Source organism: Canis aureus, chromosome 4, assembly GCF_053574225.1.
Source record: "Canis aureus isolate CA01 chromosome 4, VMU_Caureus_v.1.0, whole genome shotgun sequence".
Lineage (NCBI taxonomy): Eukaryota > Metazoa > Chordata > Mammalia > Carnivora > Canidae > Canis > Canis aureus.
In genome coordinates this window covers 38,947,936-38,972,579 of record NC_135614.1, presented here as the reverse complement: position 1 = coordinate 38,972,579, position 24,644 = coordinate 38,947,936, and the positions used below count along the sequence as shown (strand labels likewise).

Genomic DNA, 24,644 nt, shown 5'->3' with positions numbered 1-24,644 from the left:
TACCCTCCTCCTCCTCTTACTTCCCCCACTGGTGTGCACAGCTCTGACTTACGCTCCGCTTGTCCACTTGCACACACAGCCATCACAGACCCAAACAGACTGCAACAGAAAGCAGGTGGGAGTAGTTCTCCTCTGAACCTCCCATCACATCCAAGGGTGGCAGATAGGTCTCCTCTCTTCACAGCACCTACTTCTGGAATGACGAATGTGGCTCGCTCAGCTCCAGCATTTAGAGCCACGAAAGCTGACAGACTGCTGACATGTCTCTGCGGCCAGCCTCTGTGGATTCTCATTAGAAGCTGCTCCTCCCCGAGGAGAAGGGATGTGCTAAGCATCTCCCGCACACCAGGTGCTGTGTTAGACCCTTTACAAATATGTTATGTCCTTTGGTTCTCCAAACCACCTAAGGAGAAGAGGATTTATCATCTGCACTTTATGGATGATGCAAGTGGGCTCAGGTCAATCACTGCTGGAGTCAAGATTCAAATCCCGTTCTGCTCACCTATGAAGCCAGCCCTCTTTTCACTGTACCGCACTGTCAGAGGGAGCAAAGGAGGCAATACTTACCTACCCGCATATAGGTGCTGCTGAGTGTGCAAGGCACTTCTAGGTGTACGATCTCTACTCCCCTTCTGAAGGATAGGACTCACCTTTTAACTCTGTTCATGGGCTTTTCTTCCCCTTCCAAAGAAGGAAGACATTTTCTGGTCCCTTTTGTGATTAAAACCCTTGGGGAATAAAATACATCTTGGAAACAGGAAAGGGAGTAAGGGGTTTATCTACCTCACTGCTGGTCATTTTAAACTAAAAGGCCACTGATATATCACACACCCCTTGCAGCTCATAACACACCCATACACAGATACACACACAGTCTTCACTCCAGAGCTCACAGAAATGAACTCTTCCTGATTCCCTTTTTTGGATCTAATTACATCTGGTCAATACTCCCTGCACTAGCCTCCCAATCCACTCCTAGGACACCTGCTCCCCGTCCCCATAGATCAGGGTAGGGAAATAATCCTCAAGGCACACACATATACCTCACAGGATCTTAACATCTGGCAGGTTTCATCCTTCCCTATTATCTAATGCCATGGAGGAACCAGAATCGTAGCACAAAATATACTATAATCTTAACTATCTATTTCTCAGCATTACTTGTAACTCAAGTCTACATAGCAATGGGTCATTGGCATAGCAAATCCCAAACTTTCTTTACCAACTATAGCCTAACTCAGAGCAGAACTCATCATCCACTTCTGACTTGCTAGTGTTTAGAACTGTATTACATGGCTGTACTGACATCAATTGCTAGGTGACCATGACTGGTTCCCTTCCTGCTCTGAATTAGACAACTCACTCAAACCACAGGGGCATCAGGTCTGGGACAAATTATGCATTTCTCCAAAAGGGACCCAACTTCTACATCTCCCCAGGACTCTGAAATCAAGACACAGAAATGTTATGAGCAAGGCCCTGACAGTCAGCAAACATTGCCACAAGCTGGAGCTCTTTCCCCACAATCAGTGTTTTCCTGTTGCTACAAGTGTCCCCCTAGTTTAAAGCAGCAAATCTCTTAGTGAAAAGTTGAGTGGATCACTACTTTACACAAACCCAGAGGAAAAAAATCTACATGGATCAAGGGAGAGGGAACTGATCAAATACTAAGATCTAGACTAAACCTTGGTGTCTGATTCCAATGTTAAAGGGGCTATATAGAGAAACATAGCAGCATCCACAGGAATGACAAACAACCATAAAAATAAAGATCAGTGTACCACAGTTTGCTCCTAGTGACACGAACATTGAACTTCTGACATAATGAGGTAGCATGCTGGTTTACAACTAAAAAGAACCATCTTCAGGGAAGGTCACAGGCAGAGCCTGTTCTGGGTGCTGAAGGAAACAGTACTGACTGAACCTGAAGAGTGGACTCAACCAATCACTCATTAAGTTGGACTTCTTAGAGCCAAGGTTTACTCATCTGTAAAATGGGAATGGCAAGTGAAATAAGAATAGCCATTGTCAATAGAAGGCATGTGGACCTCTAAGCAAACCTAGATTTAAATACTGTCACTTAATGAGTTAAATTTCCTAAAGTGGTAAAATGGTGATAACACCCAACTGCAGAAGTGTGTTGCAAAAACTGAGTAAAGTGCTTATTACAGTACCAAGCCTAAGGAATATCTAATAATTAAAATTTTCTATTAAGACTTACTGAGTGTTTATAATACTGCTTAACATGGTGCTGAGCATTTTGCATGTTTTACCTTATCATACTTGATTTGTCTACTCTGCAAGATTTGTATAAACATGTTTGTGTAAACATGTTTCTATACATAAATAAGACAACAGAAAAACTCCTAAAAGGATACACACAAAAATGCTAATAGTGGTGAGTATCTCTTGGGAGAAAAATACAATTTTTTCTTTTCACCTACTTGCTTTTTCCAAAATTTTCTATGAATATCATTTAGTGAGGTGTATTTTTATGTTTTCAATCCCAAAATACATTAAAATACAATGAAAATCAAAAACTGCTCACAGGTAATCTCCTACACAAGCCACTTCTTTTGGAGATAAGAGCTAACAAAAGTTCTGTTTTCCCTGAAGAACGAGCATGTGCCCTGCTTTTCAGTAAGAATTGACTTACCCCTTCTTCACTTTGCCGCCAGGGGGCACAGCCAAAACTTTAGTTCAATCATTCAGTCAGGTTCTCATTTTTTGCATATTTCTATTTTAATTTCCCCAGTCTCGCCTTCCTATTCTTATCTATTATGTCTTATTCTGATTTTGGATTTATTTATATTTTATTACTTTTCTCAGTGTTATATTGTAAATGTAGTCTATAAATCCTCTGTATATTAAGGTGAGGTATACATACACACAAAATGAAGACTTTAAGGACTGCTATTGCCCATACACTTCACGCTGGGCATTTCATAGAATTCATGTTGCATTTCACAGAATTCTTGGTTAGGACATTAAATGACAGAATTAATTACAACCTCTAAATTTAATTTGAGATTTTTTTTAAATACAAAACTGCAACATCTTCCAATATGAGCAACAATAACAACACAAATACCATAACTTTTAAAGTCTCAGAAGTCCCATAAAGTCAGCTTTATTAAATGCTCAACTCGAAAAATTATATACATTTCTTTTTACTATAAAAAAATCTCCATCCCCATCTCACCCTTCCTCACTCACTCACTCAAGGTAGGTATTGTCCAAGCAGAAGCAAACCCAACAAAGTCTACCATATACCCAAAAAGCAGAGAAGACAGGAGGTCCCCAGAGTTAAGATATGCTGATGTTATCGTGCAGAGCCCTCCTGCAGGGGAAAGAATGGGAAAAGCTCACATAACAAGAAGGGAACTAGAATAGGCAAACTAACAAAGACTTGTATAATTTATACCAATTTACAAATACCTTAGGTGCCCACCAACTCCAAGAGAACAGACCAAACTAATACACAAAGGAAGGCCTCTGCCAGGGCCCCCTCTCCCTGAGGTCCTCCTATCAGGAGTCATTAGGAAGCCCAAACAGCTTCACAGTTCCTGCTTCCCGACTGCTGTCATATTTGCCATCTTTGTCATCACAGGCAAACGCCAGCAGAGGCCTCTTGGGGTGCCAAGCCACGGTGAAAGTTGGAGACTCACACTGCACCTCCCATAGCTTGTCTCCTATAAAAATCAATATAGGGAAACCAATCAATACATTAATAATAAGAAACCATATTCATTTAGTACTTGCCTACATTAAATCATTTAATCCATTTTTTAAAAGATTTTATTTATTTATTTTAGAAAGAGAGAGAGCACGAGCTGGGCAGGGGGGGCAGAGGGAAAGAGGCAGACACCCACTGAGCAGGGAGCCCGATGCAGGGCTCAATCCTAGGACCCTGAGATCACGACCTGAGCTGAAGGGAGACACTTAACTGACTGAGCCACCCAGGTACTCATCATTTAATCCACTTATTAACCCTGCAGGATAGGTACAATTATTATCCAATTTTATAGAGAATACTGAGGCACAGAGAGAGCACAAACCAGTAGGTGGCAGAGCAAGATCTGAATGTAGAGCCTATGGTCTAAACCTATTCTACACTCCCTGGGAAAACAGTAACAGCAGTTAATATTTGTTGAGCACCTCTTAAGAATCAGATGGATTATATTTTATTTTAATAAAGGATAAATACAATACAGCAAGGCAAGTAATGATTTTAAAACCCTTTTTAGGGATCCCTGGGTGGCGCAGCGGTTTGGCGCCTGCCTTTGGCCCAGGGCGTGATCCTGGAGACCCGGGATCGAATCCCACATCGGGCTCCCGGTGCATGGAGCCTGCTTCTCCCTCTGCCTGTGTCTCTGCCTCTTTCTCTCTCTCTGTGACTATCATTAAAAAAAAAAAAAAAAAAAAAAACCCTTTTTACAGGGACGCCTATGTGGCTCAGCTGTTGAGTGTCTACCTTCAGCTCAGGGTGTGATCCCAGGGTCCCGGGATCAAGTCCCACATTGGGCTCCCTGCATGGGGCCTGCTTCTCCCTCTGCCTGTGTCTCTGCCTCTCTCTCTCTCTCTCTCTCTCTGTGTCTCTCATCAATAAATAAAATCTTTAAAAAAAAACCCAAAAAACTCTTTTTACAGGAACAGGTGACTGAACAGTTAAGTCATACCTCAAGGAAGCAACAAAGTTAGTACATGAAGTCTGTTTCCAAAGCCACAGATCTTTCTGCTAAATCACAATGCTTTGCAAATCGATTTTTTCCCCAAAAATGTCATTCTTCCTACTCATTGAAATTAAGTATGATTTTTCTTTTTTTTTTTTAAGTATGATTTTTCTAAAGCCATTATTCCTTTAGTCCTGCTTTACATTTTTTTCAACTTTAGGGTTAAGATTAATGTAGTAAAACATTAACAATGTGGTGTTAGCGATGCAGGATATATCAAATTATATACTTCAAACTAGACAACGATACAGTAAATAAATTATATTTCAATAAAGCTGTTTAAATATATATTTATGCACACATATATGTGTGTAGACAGAAAGAGAGATTCTTTCTGTTAAATAATCCAATTTCAGGGACAGTTAACCATTCTTCATGATGCTAGTATCTGGCAGTCTAGCTTTATATCTGAGCAAATTTCTGTATTACACAAACATAAGAATTAGTTTCAGAGGCTGCTACTCCCCCTTTTACTCCTTTTTAGGCCTTTAACTCCATCATTTGTCAAATCATTTGGGATTGTTGACAATAAAGAAAGTTATACAGTTCAAGAAAACCAGAGTAGACCTAAAAAGGCCTTCTAAAACGTTTCCTAAATAACCATGTGGCTTCATAAACTTTAACATCTTGACAGTTTTATTGGAAAGTTTAATCTCTGAATGATAAACAAGGTGCTATCTGGGTGAGACTGACATTACTACTCCAGACCACTGAAGTTCTAAAAGACTCAGTGCAGTATATATGGTGTGTGACTAAAAAGCTGAAAGTGAACTGTTAAAATACATGCTATCAGAAATAAAATTAATTCTTACTTTGTTTTACCTTTAACCACTAAAAATACATAAGACACAAAATCTCAATATACGATTCCAATTATACATAGTATAGTGTGGTGTGTGTATATACGCACACACAAAGATGTATAGATATCTATATATAAAATATCTTCATAGATATATAAATATCTATATATTTAAAGAAGACTGGAAGGAAATATACTATGTTAGGAATTCACTATCTCCAAATTATGGACCTATGTGACTGTTAATTTCTTCTTTATATATTTGTCAGCATTTTCCAAATACTCTATTATGTGCATATATTATTCTTATTTTACAAACTAATATACAAAGACATGCTTATTGCATAAAATTCAAATAGTCCAAAGGCACAGAGCAGCACTGGGCAACAGAAACTTGTGTGATGGAAACATTCTACATCTGCACTATCCAATACAGAAATCACCAGCCACATGTGACTACTGAAGTCATTAAAATGAGCCTAGGGTGACTGAGGAACTGAATTTTTCATTTTATTTAACTGGTTTCAGTAATAGTAATTAAATCATAAATTAAAATTTATCTTCTTCTAGTCTTCTAAGTCTGAAATAAATTCTTTCAAAAGTCTTTCTACGAATTTAGCTTTAGTGTTTTTATCTAAATGGGAACATAATACGCATTGACTGGCTACTTGCTTTGCTCATTCAGTAAAAGTCTTACCAGTCTTGCATTTCAGCACATATAGACCTATGTTTTTCTCTTGGAACACTGTAATATGTATGTATCACAACTTATTTAATTAGTCCATCATAATGAAAATTTAGACTATTTCCCTTTTATGTGTAAAACAGTGCTATAAATAAATTGTGCTTCCTTTCCCCTAATCATCTGACTTTTAATTTTTAGCCTAGGTTACAGAGAAAAAAAATTTTTAATGTTAAAAGTATTTGTCTGAACTACTTAGAAAACTTAATACAGCCATCTGTGATATATTCCTGAAAGACTGATTATATGTGAACTAAATCATATTTTAGGGCACCTGGATGGCTATGATAGTTAACAGCCAGCTCTTGATTTCAGCTCAGGTCATAATCTCAGGATCCTGGGATCGAGCCCCATGCTGGGCTCTGCACTCAGCAGGGAGTCTGCTTGAGGATTCTCTCCTTGTCCCTTGTCCCCTTCCCAAGCTTGTGTACTTTCTCTCTAAAATAAATAAATAAATCTTAAAAAATGAAAAATCAGGGGCACCTGGGTGGCTCAGTGAGTTAGGCATCTGCCTTCAGCTCAGGTCATGATCCCAGGACCCTGGGATCAAGCCCTTCATTGGGCTCCCTGCTCAGCAGCCAGTCTGCTTCTCTCTCTTCCTCTGCTGCTCCTCCTGACTCACGCTCTCTTTCGCTCACGTGCACGCTGTCTCTCTCTCTCTCTCAAATAAATAAAGAAAATCTTTAAAAATAAATTAATTAATAAAATAATAAAATAAATCATATTTTATATGTATTAGGTGAGGTAGACAAACTTGCACAAAGATGACATGGGAAAAACAGGCACACGCAACAACCCTTCTGTAAGTGGTTTGGTCCTTCACAAAATGTGAACACCTTGGACTCAGTCAGCAATCCCACTTCACTGGTTTACCCCAAAGGATGACCTAAAATGAAGTCCATGAAGAATATTTCTCACAGCACTATTTATAATGGTGCAAGGTGAGAAACCACCAAAGAGCTGGGCAAGTAAAGTATCTATAGGCAATACTGGCAGTTTAAGAATATACTGATATATTCAGTAGAAATCTAAAATGCATTATATGTGGCAGTGGAACTCAGCCATCACCATGTTAAGAAGCTGTAACATTCTCAGGTGTGCCAGGTATAGCCTTATAGCCTGGAGCAAGAGACTATCCATACATCACACAACAAAGGTGACACAAAGGAGCTTTGTATCTTTTTTTTTTTTTAATTCTATTTATTTATTATGAGAGAGAGGCAGAGACATAGGCAGAGGGAGAAGCAGGCTCCACACAGGGAGCTCAACATGGTACTCGATCCCAGGACTCCAGGATCCCACTCCGGGCTAAAGGCGGCGCTAAACCGCTGAGCCACCAGGGCTGCCCAGGAGCTTTGTATCTGAGTGGCTGGACAACACTCACCATAATGTTATCAACAGTAACATTTTTAAAATTGTGGAATTTCAATTTTTTACTTTATTCTTTGATGTTTTATATACAGTTTAAATTCCTTTACTAAAGTACCATCTATTTCCAAAAACAATAAAGCTATATTACAAAATAAATCTGAGGGTAAAGCACAGAAGATGGCATCCTAAGCTCACCTCCTTCCACAGACACACTGAGGCAACAAGTGTGTCTACTGCATTAACTCTGAAAATGATCTGAAGACCAGCAGAAGAGACCTTCCACAGCTAATCACAGAGAGAAGGCCACACTGAAAGGGTAGAAAGGGTGGAGACATGGCCAGGAACCAAACCCCTGGTGCAAATAACCACAAACAGGAGTGCCATCACAAGCATGGAGGAGTGAAGGGATCAAATTCCACAAAGGGCAATCCTGGCCCTAAGAACCTACATTGGGAAGACAAGTTCCCATAATGTCTGGCTTTGAAAATCAGCAGGGCTTAACTCCAAGAGCTTTAGAAGGGCTTAACTCTAGTCGAAATGGAGGGCAAAAGAGCCAGCACAATACTAAGTATCTCAGCCAGAGACAGCACTGAAGCAGCAGCTTGAAAAGCACCTAGGGTATACATAAAGGAGACGTACTAATTTTAGGGTGTGTGCAGAAGGGCAAACATGCAGATTTCTCCAGGTATAAAAAAAGTACTGGTGGGTGCCATTTTTCTTGCCCTCCCTGCGTCTAGATAGCTAGATGCTTGCAGAAGCCAATTCTAACACCCTCTACCTACCTTGTTAGCAACACATGCCATGCCCCAGTGTTACCCTACCACCCATCCTATCCAACCCACTGGCCTCCGCAGGTACCCCTCCAAAGTGACTCCTGCTCTGGGGGACAAAGGAGTTAACCCTACACACCAGCTTGCCCACAGTTCCTACAGCTGGGCCTCTTAACTGGCTGCACAAAGATCAAGCCCTGCCCTTCTATGTACCTGCAGCTGTCGCAGAAGCTAATTACACACAGCTAGGCTGAATGCCAGCCTCACCCACAATTAAGCCCATAGCAGCTGCAGCCAGGCCTCTCAACAGCATGGGAGGAAGCACAGTGCTCCTGCAACAGGCAAAGCAGGTCACTGCTGCCAGCTGGGCTGAGGGTCAGACCCACCCATCAGCATGCCCACAGCAATCACAGCTCAACCACAGCAGGCAGCAGGAGGGTGCACTCAGTCCACACAGGGGACAGCCCTAGTGTGCCTGGTTCTAGTGACCAACGCAGATAAGTCTACAGGGCACCACAGGGCCTCTTCTATGTATAGCCACAACTTTCAAGGTCAGGAGATATAGCTGACCTACCTAACACATAGAAATAAACACAGCCAGACAAAATGATGAGACTAAGGGATATGTCCCAAATGAAGAAACAAGACAAAATTACCGAGAAAGGACTAAACACAATAGAGATAAATGATATGTCTAATAAAGAGTTCAAAGTAATGGTCCTAAAGATACTCAACTGGACTTGAGAAAACAGCTGATGAACTCTATAAGAATTTCAAGAGATAGAAAATGTAAAAAAAGAGCCACTCAGAGCTGAATACAGTAATTGAAATGAGAAATACACTAGAGGAAATCAACAGCAGGTTAGAGGATGCAGAAGAACGGATCAGAGATCTTGAAGACAGTAATAGAAACCAACTAAGAAAAAAAAAAAAGAAACTAACTAAGATGAATAACAAAAAAGACAAAAGAATAATAAAAGAATAGGTGAAGGAACCTCTGCAATACCATCAAGCATGATAACATGTACACTGTAGGAGTCCCAGAAGAAGAGAGAGGAAAGTGGACAGAAAATTTATTTGAAGAGATAACAGCTGAAAATATATCCTGAATCTAGGGAAGGAAACACATCTAGATCCAGGAAACAAAGAAAGCCCCAAACAAGATGAACCCAAAAAGGTTCACACCAAGGCACATAACAATTAAAATGGCAAAAATTAAAGATAAAGAGAGACTCTTAAAAGCAGCTGAAGAAAAGCAAATAGTCACATGCAAGGGAAAACCCCTAAGGCTACAGACCAGAAGGGAGTAACATGAAACATTCAAAGAGCTGAAAGAAAAAAAAAACATACAGCCAAGAATACTCTACCTGGCAAGACTATCACTCAGAGGTGAAATAGAGTTTCCCAAACCAAAGGGAGTTCATCACCACTAAACCAGCCACACAAGAAATATTTAAGGGAATTCTTTAAGTGAAAAATAAAAGGCCATAATCGGAAGAAAATAATGAAAGGAAAAAATTTCACTGGCAAAAGCAAACATATGTTTAAAGGTAGTGGACTAATCACTTATGAAAGTTAAAACACAAAAGCAGTAAAGTCGGTTACGTCTATAAAAATTACTCAAGGGATACACAAAATAAAAAGATACATAATATGGTATACACATAAAATGTAGAGGGGGTAGCAAAAATTCAAAAATTCTGCTTCTTAGAATGTGTTCAAAATTAAGCAACCATCAATACAGACTGCTAAACACAAAGGATGTTATATATGACCCCTATGGTAACCACAAATCAAAAACCTATAATAGATATACAAAAAGCATTAAGAAAAAGTAATCCAAACATAACATTAAAGAAAATCATCAAACCACAAGGGAAGGGTGATGGGCATTAAAGAGGGCACATGATATGATGAGCACTAGGTGTTACACTATATGTTGGCAAATTGAATTTAAATAAAGAAAAAACAAAACCCCAAAGGAAGAGAGCAAGAGAAGGAACAGGGAAGAACTACAAAAACAACAGAAAACAGTGAACAAGGGCAGCCCTGGTGGCGCAGTGGTTTGGCGCTGCCTGCAGCCTGGGGTGTGATTCTGGGGACCCAGGATCGAGTCCCACATCGGGCTCCCTGCATGGAGCCTGCTTCTCCCTCTGCCTGTGTCTCTGCCTCTCTCTCTCTGTGTCTATGAATAAATAAATAAATAATCTTAAAAAAAAAAAGAAAAGAAAACAGTGAACAAAATGGCAATAAATACACATCTATGAATAATTACATGTAAATTAACTATGTGGTCCAATCAAGAGACGCAGGTTGACCGAATGGCTGAAAAAACAAGACCCAACTATATGCTGCCTACAGGACTCACTTCAAACCTAAAGACACATACAGACTGAAAGTGAGGGGATGGAAAAAGATATTCTACACAGATGGAGCTGAATAAAAAAGCTGGGGTAAAAATATTTTTATCAGACAAAATATACTTTACAAAAAAGACTGTAGCAAGAGACAAAGAAAGGCATTAAATGATAAAGAAATCAATCCAACAAGAGGATGTAACAATTTTAAGTATCTATGTACCTAACATAGGTACTAGGAACACCTAAATACATGAAGTAAATATTAAGAAACATAAAAGGATAAATTGACAGTAATACAATAGCAGGGGACTTTAACACCACACTTACATCAATGGATAGATAATCCAGACAGAAAATCAACAAAGAAACAATAGCTTTGAATGTTACATTAAACCAGATGGACTTGACAGATACGTACAGAACATTCCAACCAAAAACAACAGAATACACATTTTCTTTTTTTTTCTTAAAGATTTTATTTATTTATTCATGAGAGACACAGAGAGAGAGAGAGAGAGGCAGAGGCAGAGACACAGGCAGAGGAAGAAGCAGGCTCCATGCAGAGAGCCCGAAGTGGGACTCGATCCCAGGTCTCCAGGATCATGCCCTGGGCTGAAGGCGGCATTAAACCGCTGAGCCACCCGGGCTGCCCCACATTATTTTCAAGTGCACGTGAAATATTCTCCAGGATGGATCATATATGGTAGAACACAAAACAAGTTTCAATGAATTTAAAAAGACTGAAATTTTATCAAGCATCTTTTCTGACCCACAGTGATATGAAACTAGAAATCAATTACAAGGAAAAAAAAAACTGGAAAAAACAGAAACACACAGAGGTTAAACAACATGCCACTGAACAACCAACACATCAATGAATACATTAAAGAGGAAATCAAAAAACCCATCAAGACAAATGAAAATGGAAATACAACAATCCAAAATCTTTAGGATGCAGCTAAAGTAGTTCTAACAAGAATGCTTATAGCAATACAGGGCAACCTCAAGAAACAAGAAAAATCCCAAATAAACAAATCAACCTTATACCTAAAGACACTACATAAAGAACAAAGCCCAAAGTTAGTAGATGGAAGGAAATAAAAAAAATTAGAGCAGAAATAAATGAAATAGATACTAAAAAACATTAGAAAATATCCATGAAATCAAGAGCTGGTTCTTTGAAAACATAAATTTGATAAACCTTTACCAGACTCATCAAGAAGAGAGAGAACTCAAATAAATGAATTCAGAAATGAAAAATAATAACTGACACTACAAAAATACAAAGGGTTATATGGAAATACTATGAAAAATTATATCCAACAAATTGGACAACCTAAAAGAATGAATAAATTCCTATACACATACAATATTCTAAAACTGAATCAAGAAGAATGAGAGAATTAAACAGACCAATTACTACGAATGAAACTCAAATGGTAATCAAAAAACTCCCAATAAACAAAAGTCCAGATGGATTCAGAGGTGAATTCTATGAAACATTTAAAGAGTTAATACCTATTCTTCTCAAACTATTCCAAAAAAAAAAGGTGAGGAAAAACTTCCAAATTCATTCTATGAGCCCAGCATTATCCTGATACCAAAAACCAGGCAAACACACTACAAACCAAACAAACAAACAACTGCAGGCCAATATCCCTGGTGAACATAAATGCAAGAATCCTCAACAAAATATAGTAGCAAATCAAATTTAACAATACATTAAAAAGATCATACACCATGATCAAGTGGGATTTATTCCAGGGATGCAAGTATGGTTCAATATTTGTAAATCAATCAATAAGAGAAAGGCAAAAACCATATGGTCATCTCAAATAGACACAAAAAACGTATTTGACAAAATAAACATCCATTCTTGATAAAAAAACTCTCAACAAAATGGAGTTAGAGGAAATATACTTCAACATAATAAAGACCATATATGAAAAACCCACAGATAACATCATACTCAATGGTGAAAAACTGAAAGCTTTTCCCCTAAGATCAGGAGCAAGACAAGGATGCCCATTCTCACCAATTTTATTCAACACAGTCCTGGAAGTCCTGGCCACATCAATCGGACAAGAAAAAAACCAAAGGCATCCAAATCGGTAAGGAAGAAGTAAAACTGTATTTGCAGATGCTATGATACTATATACCAAAAACCATAAAGATTCCACAAAACACTATTTGAATAAATGAATTCTGGGGCGCCTGGGTGGCTCAGTTAAGTGTCTGCCTTTGGCTTAGGTCATGATCCCAGGGTCCTGGGACTGGGCCCTGGTCGGGCTCTCTGCTTAGCAGGAAACCTGCTTTTCCTTCTCAAACTCTCTCTGTTTAAAATAAACAAATTCAGCAAAGTTGCAGGAAACAAAACTAATACACAGAAATCTGTTGCATTTCTATACACAAAAATGACATAATAGAAAGAAAAATTAATAAGAAAACAAACCCATTTACAATTACACCTAAAAGAAAAAATCTGGGAATACATTTAACCATGGAGGGAAAAGACCTACACTCAGACATTGAAGAAAGAAGTTGAAGATGTCACAAATAGAAAAATATACCATGCTCATGGACTGGAATAATTAATAGTTAAAATGTTCACACCAACCAAAGCAATCCACAGATTCAATGTAATCTCTATCAAAATACCAACATTTTTCACAGAACCAGAATAATCCTATAATTTATATGAAATCACAAAAGACTCTGAATAGCCAAAGCAATCTTTGAGAAAGAAGAACAAAACTGTAGGTATCACAATCCCAGTTTTTAAGATATACTACAAAGCTATAGTAATCAAAACAGTATGGCACTGGCAAAAAAATAGACACATGATATATCAATGGAACAGGATAGAGAACCCAGAAATAAACCCACCCCTATATGACCATTAATTAATCTACAACAAAGGAGGCAAGAATATGCAATGGAGGGCAGCCCGGGTGGCTCAGCGGTTTAGCGCCGCTTTTGGCCCAGGGCCTGATCCTGGAGACCCAGGATCAAGTACCATGTCGGGTACCCTGCATGGAGCCTGCTTCTCCCTCTGCCTGTGTCTCTGCCTCTCTCTCGTGTCTCTCATGAATAAATAAATAAAATATTAAAAAAAAAAAAAAAGAATATGCAATGGAAAAAAGTTTTGTCAACAAATGGTGCTGGGAAAACAGGACAGCTACATGCAAAAAAATAAAATTGGACCACTTCTTACACCATACACAAAAATAAACTCAAAATAGATTAAAATGTGAGATCTGAAACCATAAACACCTAAAAAACATAGGCAGCAACCTTTCAGACATCAGCCTTAGCAACATATTTATGGATATGTCTCCTCAAGCAAAGAGAAACAAAAGCAAAAATAAACTACTGGGATTACACCAAAATAAAAAGCTTTTGTGTAGCAAAGGAAACCATCAACAAAACAAAAAGACAACCTACTGAATGGGAGAAGATATTTCCAAATAATAAATCCAATAAAGGGTTAATATCTAAAATATATAAGATTTATGTGCTCAACACCAAAAAAAAAAAAAAAAAGGTAAGCTAATTAAAGAGTGTGGTGCCTGGGTGGCTTACTCGATTGAGAGTCCAACTTTCGATTTTGGCTCAGGTCATGATTTTAGGGTCCTGGGATCAAGCCCCACATTGGGCTCCATGCTTACCAGGGAGTCTACTAAGATTCTTTCCCTCTGCCCCTCCCTCCACACTCTACTCATGCTCTCTCTCTCAAATGGGTGAATGAATCTTTAAAAAAAAAAGAGACAGAAAATCTGAAAAAACATTTTTTTCCAAAGATATACAGATGACCAACAAACACATGAAAAGGTGCTCAGATCACTGATCATCAGAGAAACACACATCAAAATTACAATGAGATACCACCTCACACCCATGAAAATAGCTAGTATCAAAAAGATAATAAAAAACAAATGTTGACCTGGAGGGTATTATGCTGAGTGAAATAAGTCAATCAGAGAAGGACAATCATCATAAGGTTTCACTCATATATGGAATATAAGAAATAGTGAAAGGGATTAAAGGGAAAGGAGGGGAACTGAATGGGAAAAATTAGAGAGGGAGACAAACCATGAGAGACTCCTAACTCTGGGAAACAAACAAAGGGTAGTGGAAGGGGAGCTGGCTGGGGGATGGGGTAACTGGGTGATGGGCACTCAGGAGAGCACTTGATGGGATGAGCATTGGGTGTTATACTATATGCTGGCAAATCAAGCTTAAATAAAAACAAATGTAAAATTAAAAAAAAAAATGTTGGTGAGGATGTAAAGAAAAAAGAATCCTCATACGCTGCTGGTGGGAACATAAATTGGTGCTGCCACTATAGAAAATGATATGAAGCCTTCTCAAGAAATCAAAAATAGAAATACTATAAAATCCAGTAATTCCACTACTGGGTAATTACCCAAAGAAAACAAAAACACTAATGCAAAAAGATATGTGCACCCCCACATTTATTGCAGCATTATTTACAATAGCCAAGATATAGAAACCACCTAAGTGCCCATGGATAAATGAATGGATAAAGAAAATGTGTAGACAGATAGATAGATAAATAGATATACACACACACAGTAGAATATTAAACAATCATAAAAAAAGAATGAAATCTTGCCATTTGCAAGAACATGGATAGACCTAAGGAGTATTAAGCTAAGTGAAATAAATCAGACACAGAAAGACGAATACCGTATGATTTCACTTATACATGAAATCTAAAAAACAAAACAAGTAAATAAACAGAAACACATTCATAAATACAGAAAATTGTTGGGTGTCAGAGGGGAGAGGGTTTGGGTGATAGGTGAAATAGGTGAAGTGATCAAGAGGTACAACTTGCAGTTATAAAATAAGTCATAAAGTACAGCAAAAGGAATATAGTCAATAACGTTGTAATAATGTTGACAGTGACTACATTTGTTGTAATTAATGACTAATGCACTTAGTGTCAAATCACTGTCGTACATGAAACTAATATAATACTACATGTCAAATATACTTTAATAATAAAAAAATTAATTAAAAATAAGTAAATCTAAGAAAATTCTCTGTAAAATGTATACTCTCCTCCCATTTTTCTATTTTCAAACTCTGTTGGGTTTTTTTTTTTAATTTTTATTTATTTATGATAGTCACAGAGAGAGAGAGAGGCGGAGAGGCACAGGCAGAGGGAGAAGCAGGCTCCATGCACCGGGAGCCCAATGTGGGATTCGATCCCGGGTCTCCAGGATCGCGCGCTGGGCCAAAGGCAGGCGCCAAACCGCTGCGCCACCCAGGGATCCCTCTGTTGGTTGTTTTTAAAGCAAATGACATGTATTTTGGTAATTCCTAAAATTATTTTTAAAAATATGCATTTAAAAAAATATATGCATTTTTTTTAAGTTCACATACAGGCAAAATATAGGGAAAAAGTATACCACAACACTAAAAGAGACTGTATTTAGAGGTGGGACTACAGGTGACATTTTATTCTTTCTCCTATTTTCCATATTTTAAAAATGTCATCATAATAGAGGAATTAACAGTTAATAAAATGCAAAATATTTTCCTAAATCACTTTCTTTCAGACCCGCCCCTTTCTCAACTCTTTGCTCCCTTATGCACCTGACTATAACAGTCATAATAAACAAGCCTGTCCTAAGAAGAAAATTCATTTATGCTAATGAAGGTGTGGTAGTAATGTGAAGATGAAAACACACGACAGAATAAGTCCTGATGGCTGCAGATGACAGACAGAAGACTCATTACAGTAGTGAAGGTTTCAGTTACCTGTCTCTACTTCAGCAATGTCAATAAAATGATCTTCTGAAGCTGAGGCCAGCATTTTTCCATCATGGCTAAAACTGAGGGTCCTCACAGGCCAATCCAGCCTAATAACAGAGGAGACAGAGGAGATGTTAGAATAACCCAGTAAGAGAAGGGCACAATTTCACCCAAAATGAAATCAAATTAATTTATCCAACAAGGAAAGTGCTGGCAGAACCACTTACCTGGAAAAGCACCGAACACACACCAACTCATCCACATCCCAGAGGCTGACTAAGGCATCTGCACTTCCTGTGGCAAAGTACTTTCCCATGGGGTCAAACTTGATACAGATGCAGTTGGAAGGATGGGCATTGATGGACTGCACAGGCTTCAGCTCTGGGTAGCTGAGAAACAAGACAGACCACAATTAAACTAGGGGAGGGGACTATGGTCCTAAGATGACAACAGGAGATACTGAAGAAGAAATCAAAGACAACAGAACAAATATCAGACTGCAAGTAAAACAAACTTTCCTGGACTTAAAAAAAAAAAAATTAGATTATCGTCAGGCTTTTCTGACACGAAGACTTTATGACAAAAGAAAATGGGGATAATATATTTAAGATGTATAAGCAAGAAAATATGAATCAAAGATTTTCATGTACAGCAAAATTGACTACCAATTATAAAGAGCTCAAATACTAAGCAGCACAATTAAGTATCTATAAGTTTAATAAGCATATAAGTTATAGTAAATATGAACTCAGGGAATACTGTCCATGAACCTTTCCTGAGGAATCTAAAGAATGAACTGTGACAATCAAAATGACTAGAGACTTATCAGCATAAGACTGGTGATGAGTATTACATATACAGCCTCTTGTAGAAACTATATATGTAAATGAAAAGCATAGTATACTGTAGCTCTATACTCTGACAATATATAGTATTAAGTATTTTTTTTTTAATACAGAAGAATGAGGAAAGCAATGCAAAAAGCAGAATTTACTATTTTAAGTAATCACACTGGTGGCAGTAGTGGTAATAATGTTATTCTGAGATATCTCTACATATAACATAGATAAATGTAATAAGAAACTGTGGGATATTCTATTTCTATAAATCCCTTGTGTCCCTGAGAACCAGAATACTCAAATACTCAGTTTGGAAGGAGTTATTTATAATATAGAAGATGTTTAGTAAAATTCCACTCATCTTGAATTTTTTTTCTTTTCTTTTTTCTAAAGATTTCATTTATTTATTCATCAGAGACACAGAAAGAGAGGCAGAGACACAGGCAGAGGGAGAAGCAGAATCCCTGCAGGGAGCCTGACCCAGGACTCAATCCCAGGACCCCGGGATCACTACTGGAGCCAGAGGCAGATGCTCAACCCCTGAGCCACCCCCGTCTTCCTCACTCTTCTTGAATTTTAATTGAAGTCATCAATATAAATTCACAATGCACATATTTTATTTTTTTTACAATATACACATAGAATTCTTTGCTCTGTCCACTAGAAAGGTCTAGAAATAATGACCAAACCATGAGAATGAGAAATGCTTCCATAGCTCCAATATCAGTTTCTTATAAAAAGAACCTAGCGATTCTTAGAGGAATTTCTGATTAAAGGTCTGAGGCAGAAAACATACAAGATGAACTCAGATATCCTGTCAGACCAGAGAGCAACAACCTGAAGACTACTAGGATTATGTAAAAAAAAAAAATGACTCAGGAATCAACCTGAAGAGGCTCCCATTAGCTAAAGATGGGATAATTTGAGTTTCTATTAAGGATAATTACTCCAACAGATTGAAATACATCTACCATGCTTCAATACATGAGTTTATGAGTCTTAAAAATACAACCTAGCTCATCATTTTTGGAGGCAATAGAGAACTAATTCATTATCTGATGACAAAGGGAAAGAAGCATTTATCCTGCCTTTTCTAAGTAAACTATATTCTTAAGTAAACAAATAGTTGATAAGAAGAAGTATCTTATATTCCAACAAATAAATTAGCATACAAAATTAGTAAAATCGAAACTAGGAGAATCTCTGCAGGTTAACAGCCTAGTTTTCCAACAGCTATATTATAAACAAAAGAAGGATGAAGAGCAACTTGGTAGTTTAACAAACTTAAAAGACACTAATTTTTTTTAAACAGACGAAACCAGAGTATCTAGAAATGCATACTTGGTAGCTAAAACTATAAAGAAATACTATAAAAATCAAGATAGTGTCTCCTTTTGAGGAAAGAGAATTATGACTAGGAAAAATACATAGACAGATTTCTGGGATGGCCAGCAAATTACTATTTCTTGACCTGGATGGGGTTACACAGATAACAGTTCATTAAGGCATAAGTTGTTTTAAGTGGCTTTCTGTATATGTTTTATTTTCTAATAAAAAGGCTTTTAAAAAAAACTAAAGAATCCCCACTTGAATAAAATTCAAGTTGCTAAGCACAGAATTCCAGCCTTTTATAATCTGGTCCCAGATTATACTTCAACTTTATCTTCCCATTTTCAGGCCCTCTCTTCAGATACCTTATCATCCATTCCCAGCAATTTTGACCTACCAACTACTTTCCATATAGAATACGCTTATTCACACCTGTTTTGTCCATTGTATGACTGCCTTGTGCTGATTCTTTAAATTCTACTCAGCTTTCAAGGTCAAGCTCAGAAGCTGCCTCCTTCAATCCTCAACTCCCACAGTCAATCTAAGTTTCTTTCCTGGGATGCCACAGCAAACTCTCAGCCTCTCTTCAAGAACCTATTTTACACTGCCTTGCACGGCCCATAGAGAATAGCAGAAAGAATAGAGCCCACAGACCTGAATTTCAATTCCAACACTCCATTCATTTACAGAATATTTACTGAGATCCTAACTCTGTGTACCAGGTATTAAAGTAGGCACTAGGGATTCAAAGTAATATGTGGTCCCTACATTCATGGAATTTAGAGTCTAGTGGAAGATATAGGTAAATAAACATGTAATTATAATATAGAATGAGAAATGCTTCCAACAGGAAGTACATAAAATAAGCTTCTAACCTGGAAAGGTAGGAAACTGATGAAGATGGCTTCCCTGGAGAGAAAGTGATATTTAAGGAGAGACTTTACGGGTACAAATTAGCCATAATTCAAGGTGTACCTACTTCCAGTGCTCACTAGTTGACTAGTGATTTAACCTCTCTGGATCCCAGATCCTCATCTGTCAAATAAGACTCATACTATCAACCGCATAAAATTTCTCTAAGGACTCAGTAAATAATTTTTATTTATTTATGATAGTCACAGAGAGAGAGAGAGAGAGAGGGAGAGGCAGAGACGCAGGCAGAGGGAGAAGCAGGCTCCATGCACCGGGAGCCCGATGTGGGATTCGATCCCGGGTCTCCAGGATCGCGCCCTGGGCCAAAGGCAGGCGCCAAACCGCTGCGCCACCCAGGGATCCCTAGTTAATAGGACTCAGTAAATATAAGGTGTCTGGCTCAAAGTTGCTCAACGGAGGTTAGGATTCTTTATTACCATGTGTCCTTTAAGCTCCTTCAGCACATCTAATTCATCTCTGTATCTAACACAGCACCCAGGGCAAAGATATGACAGTCCCTAAACTACAACCCCCTCACCTGAGGATGTTGATACAACCATTGCCATTTGTCAGGAAGAACATGTTATTGTCATTATTCCAGGAGATTTCATTTACTTCAAACTTGAACTGCTCTTCCGCCTTAGAACGGTGTGTCTTGGCATCAATAAAGGTCACCACATCATCCTTGTTGCCTACAGCTATGGTCTGCCCATCAGGACTCCAGCAGATATTTATATTCTCCCCTAGAAACCCAGATATAATCAGGAAGATATTGTTAGCCCAAAATCCTGCAGAAGTTTATTTTTTTTTAATCTGACAAAGACCAGAGCTATTATCTCCAAATTCCATTCACTAAGGTCCGAACCAATAGAAGGGAATGGGCAGCCCGGGTGCCGGGTGGCTCAGCGGTTTATTGCCACCTTCAGCCCAGGGTGTGATCCTGGAGACCCCGGATGGAGTCCCACATCAGGCTCTCTGCATGGGGCCTGCTTCTCTTCTCCCTCTGCCTGTGTCTCTGCCTCCCTCTCTCTCTCTCTCTCTCTCTCTGTGTTTCTCATGAATGAATAAATAAGATCTTTAAAAAAATAAAATAGAAGGAATGACCACTTACTCACCAATTATAAGTCCAGAATATTCATCTACAAATTTCCCCCTGTGGGTCCTCACTATAATTCTCTAAAGAACACTTTATTATCCCCATTCTACATATGAAGATATGGAAGATATGAGAGATGAGCCAAACTGTCAAAGCAGTGAAATAAAAGAGCCAAGATCTAAACTAGATTTGACTCCAATGCCTCTGATTCTTTTTTTATTTAAGATTTACTTATTTATTCATGAGAGACACAGAGAGAGAGGCAGAGACATAGGCAGAGGGAGAAGCAGGCTCCCTCCCAGGACCCCGGGATCACAACCCAAGCCAAAGGCAAATGCCCAACCACTGAGCCACCCAGGTGTCCCCAAAGCCTCTGCTTCTCAGACCAGCATTCCCAAAACTCTGGTCATTTATATGCCACTTTCACAATTTTGTTCTATCCACGTTAACAGCTATATTTCTTTATTCAAGATTTTTCTTAAAATTAACTTAAAAAATTTTTAGTTAAATAAATTTAGTTTCCATTTAGTAATAAATTTTATGGGCTAGTTCTTTTTTCCTGGTAGGCATTAAAATAAACACACAGCCGACTTTTAATGTTCATCTACATACCACCTAAATCATTCATGCATCACCAGTTGTCTACTTGGAGAAAGCACTGTAACATTCCACCTCTACAGACAAGACTTGTCTACAAAGCCCAATGGCCCACAGTGAACACATCGATTAAAAATTTCATCAACTTTATCAATTCTATGATGCATATATTTTCACACTTAATTCTTTACAACGTATCTTAAAATGCATCAAGATGCATCTCAAAAGTTTTGGTGGATCATGGTTATCTAGAAACTTTTCTTTCTTAACAACACATAAAACATCGGTACACCTTATAATCTGTGACGTTAGTCGATAAAATATAAGTGGCCTCAAGGTTTATAGGATAATACCTGGTAGAGAATAGATTCTACAAATGTACTGCACAACCCCCAGGTCATTTTCTCCCAGACCACCAAAACTATTCATTCCAAGATCAGCCATTCTAGCCTAGCAGGAGTTTCCCAAATTCTCCATACATCTGCACATGCAGCTCCCTCCTAGAGCTGCCGCTCACTCCTCACTCACCCACTGGACCCCGGACCACTAAATCCCTATTAGCTATTCTAAGAGTTTGCTCAAATTTTGTGAGATCTTGCTTGTCTCCACAGGCAGACTAAGCACTTCCATTCTAGATATCCATCTTGTAGACATCTCCAGTGTAACATGAACCATATTAGGGTTTTAGGCCCTAGGAGCTGGAGATTGTCATATTCAGCCCAGGATGTCCCATACCTAACACAGGGCGAAACACAGAGAAGATATTCAGGAAATGCTTGTTGAATTAAATTACTAAAAGTAGCTCATCTTCCTATTGCCCTCTCTCTGAAGAGTCACCTTTAGTGTTCACGGTGGCAATGCATTTTGTAGTCCTCACGTCCCAGATGCGAATGGTTTTGTCTCCCGATGCGGTGACAAAGAGGTCAGGATTACTTGGATGCCAACAAAGCTGGTCCACACTATCCCCATGTCCCCGATAATTGTTTTCTTTGACCTGAAAGAACAGAATCCACATGTCACCTTACACTTAAGTACCTGCCTCCACATGTAACTTCTCAGCTTTATTTAAACCAAGGCACCTTATGTCTAACAAAGACAATTTAAAAGAAACCAGTCCTTCCAAGTTCCTTCCCCAAAATTCTTCCCAATATCCCCTTCTCTTCCTTTCCAATCATTCTGAATTGTTCTGAGGTTTGGATTCCACATGAATGCCCTTACTCTTTTGCCTTCCCTGGACTTCCTCCTTCTTTCTGGTTCTCCACACTTACTCTACCACCGACGTTCCCGATTTTCTTGCTCACTCCCACAGGAAGCCCTATTATTTTCAAAGGGGCCCATTACACCCTCATGGGGACCCCACCACCACCACAGACCCTAGCCACTCCTCACCACCACACAACTCCTTCCATCACTCTCACACACCCTCACCTCACTCCGGTCCCGTCCACCACCAGTCTTCATCCTGTCCTAGCCTACTCCCCGCTCATCTTCACAGCTCCTTTACTGCCACACTCCCTCGCACCCTCACCTCCCTTTTACCACCACCATCTTCCTCTCCACCACAGCCCCCAGATCCCCAAGCACCACTCTGGTCACTCCAGCACTACATATCCCCCTTAGCCCCACACCCCTCCTCTCCCGTCGCCTCCACCCCCCTTTCCACTCCCACTCTCGCCCTCAACACCACACCTCGCTCTACCACAGCCCCTCTCTCTCTGGCCTGGACCGGTCAGCTTACCAACCGGTCCTTCTCCAGTAGGAAAACGCTGGCCGTCTTGTCGAAAGACCCCGAGGCCAGGCGACGCCCGTCGCAGCTCCAAGCCACCGAGTGCACCTTGGCGCTGTGTGCAGGGAATTCGCGCGTCTTGCTGTGGCCGCGGAACAGCTCCTGCATTCCCAGCACGTAGCGTGTTGGGCCACTGGTCACTGAGCACCAGGGAGCCATTGAGCCAGGACCACTCTGGCCCAGCGCCGAGGGCCCCATGGCCGCCGCAGGGACCGCCATGGCGAGCTCCCAGTAGCCCGCGTCTCTACCGCCGCTTTGGTGCAGTCAGGCCTGCCGCCGCCGCTGCACGCATGCGCCTGGAAGAACGGCTTGCCCCTGCACAGCCGCAGTGCGGGCCATCCGGGAGGGGACTACAAATCCCGGCATGCAGCGCGCTACCCCTTTTCAAATAGTAAGGATCAGGATTTAAGTTTCCATCATAGTGATTCTGAGCTTTTGAGGGCCTATTTCCCCCTTATCTACTGCCTGGTAGATATATTTGTATCCCAGTTTAATTGAAAAAGAAAGCCAGGGATCCATGGGTGGCTCAGCGGTTTGGCGCCTGCCTTTGGCCCAGGGCGTGATCCTGGAGGCCCGGGATCGAGTTCCGCGTCGGGCTCCCTGCATGGAGCCTGCTTCTCCCTCTGCCTGTGTCTCTGCCTCTCTCTCTCTCTGTGTGTGTGTGTCTCATGAATAAATGAATAAAATCCTTTAAAAATAAATAAATAAAATAAAAAAGCCAACGTTATCCCTCCAAACCTCAATTCCCCATCAATAAAAAACAGTAGATTCTCCACCCCTCAATCCCCTCTCTTAAGAGCAGAAGGCCTCCAAAAAAAAAAAAAACAAAAAAAAAAAAAAAACAAAAAAAAGAGCAGAAGGCCTCCGACTCTGGCTGGAGAAGGACCAGCTGGTAAACTAGAGGTTTTTAGGGGTCCAGAGCAGGGAGGGAAGGGGTTGGGAAGGGGCCTGGGTATGTCTTTAAATAAACAAATTCTCCGATTTTTAAAAGTACTATTGATGGAGGATAGAAGCAGGAAAATGTTCACCTCTAGTCCAAAAGGCTAGTCTGTAGCCTGCATAGTTCTGATGAGGATGAAATACATACTGATTGCTACATTCTTTTTTTTTTTTTTTTTTTTTTAGTTATTTATGATAGCAGGCTCCATACACCGGGAGCCCGACGTGGGAGTCAATCCCAGGTCTCCAGGATCGCACCCTGGGCCAAAGGCAGGCGCTAAACCGCTGCGCCACCCAGGGATCCCTGATTGCTATATTCTTAAAGGGTCTCATGACTGCCTGTATATCTCACGAATACTTAATATCAAGATGAATGATAAGCACCAGAGAACTCTTTTGAAAATAGTTTTATGAGTAGAAATTTGAAGAAAAGACATATGACCTAATACTCCCTGCACATCCTGACGCCCTTGAGCACTAAGCATGTAACTACTGTAAAGTTGCTCCCGCTGGCGGTGGTAAGAAAAGAGGCTATGAGGCCGGTGGATCCGAGAAATGAACTTTATTGCAAGCACCCTCGGGCG

At 39.6% G+C, this 24,644-nt stretch overlaps 1 protein-coding gene across 1 annotated transcript; it reads right to left on the bottom strand.

Annotated features, from left to right (window-relative positions):
* Window positions 1-3,097: 3,097 nt before the first annotated feature.
* Window positions 3,098-23,411, bottom strand: THOC3 (THO complex subunit 3). Its single transcript, XM_077895476.1, has 6 exons — window positions 23,074-23,411; window positions 22,173-22,329; window positions 20,181-20,385; window positions 16,790-16,951; window positions 16,569-16,669; window positions 3,098-3,692 (listed from the first exon to the last, which is right to left on the bottom strand). Exons 1-6 carry the CDS (start codon window positions 23,338-23,340, stop codon window positions 3,529-3,531), a joined length of 1,056 nt encoding a protein of 351 aa, XP_077751602.1. The 5' UTR covers window positions 23,341-23,411; the 3' UTR covers window positions 3,098-3,528.
* Window positions 23,412-24,644: the final 1,233 nt, after the last annotated feature.

Coding starts and splice junctions, on each gene's coding strand:
- THOC3 (XM_077895476.1), bottom strand. CDS start 23,340: ATGGCGGTCCCTGCGGCGGCCATGGGGCCCTCGGCGCTGGGCCAGAGT. Junction 16,952..20,180: donor GGTTGTATCAACATCCTCAG/GTGAGGGGGTTG, acceptor CTTGTTTCTCAG/CTACCCAGAGCTGAAGCCTG. Junction 3,693..16,568: donor CATTGCTGAAGTAGAGACAG/GTAACTGAAACC, acceptor TGATTTTTATAG/GAGACAAGCTATGGGAGGTG.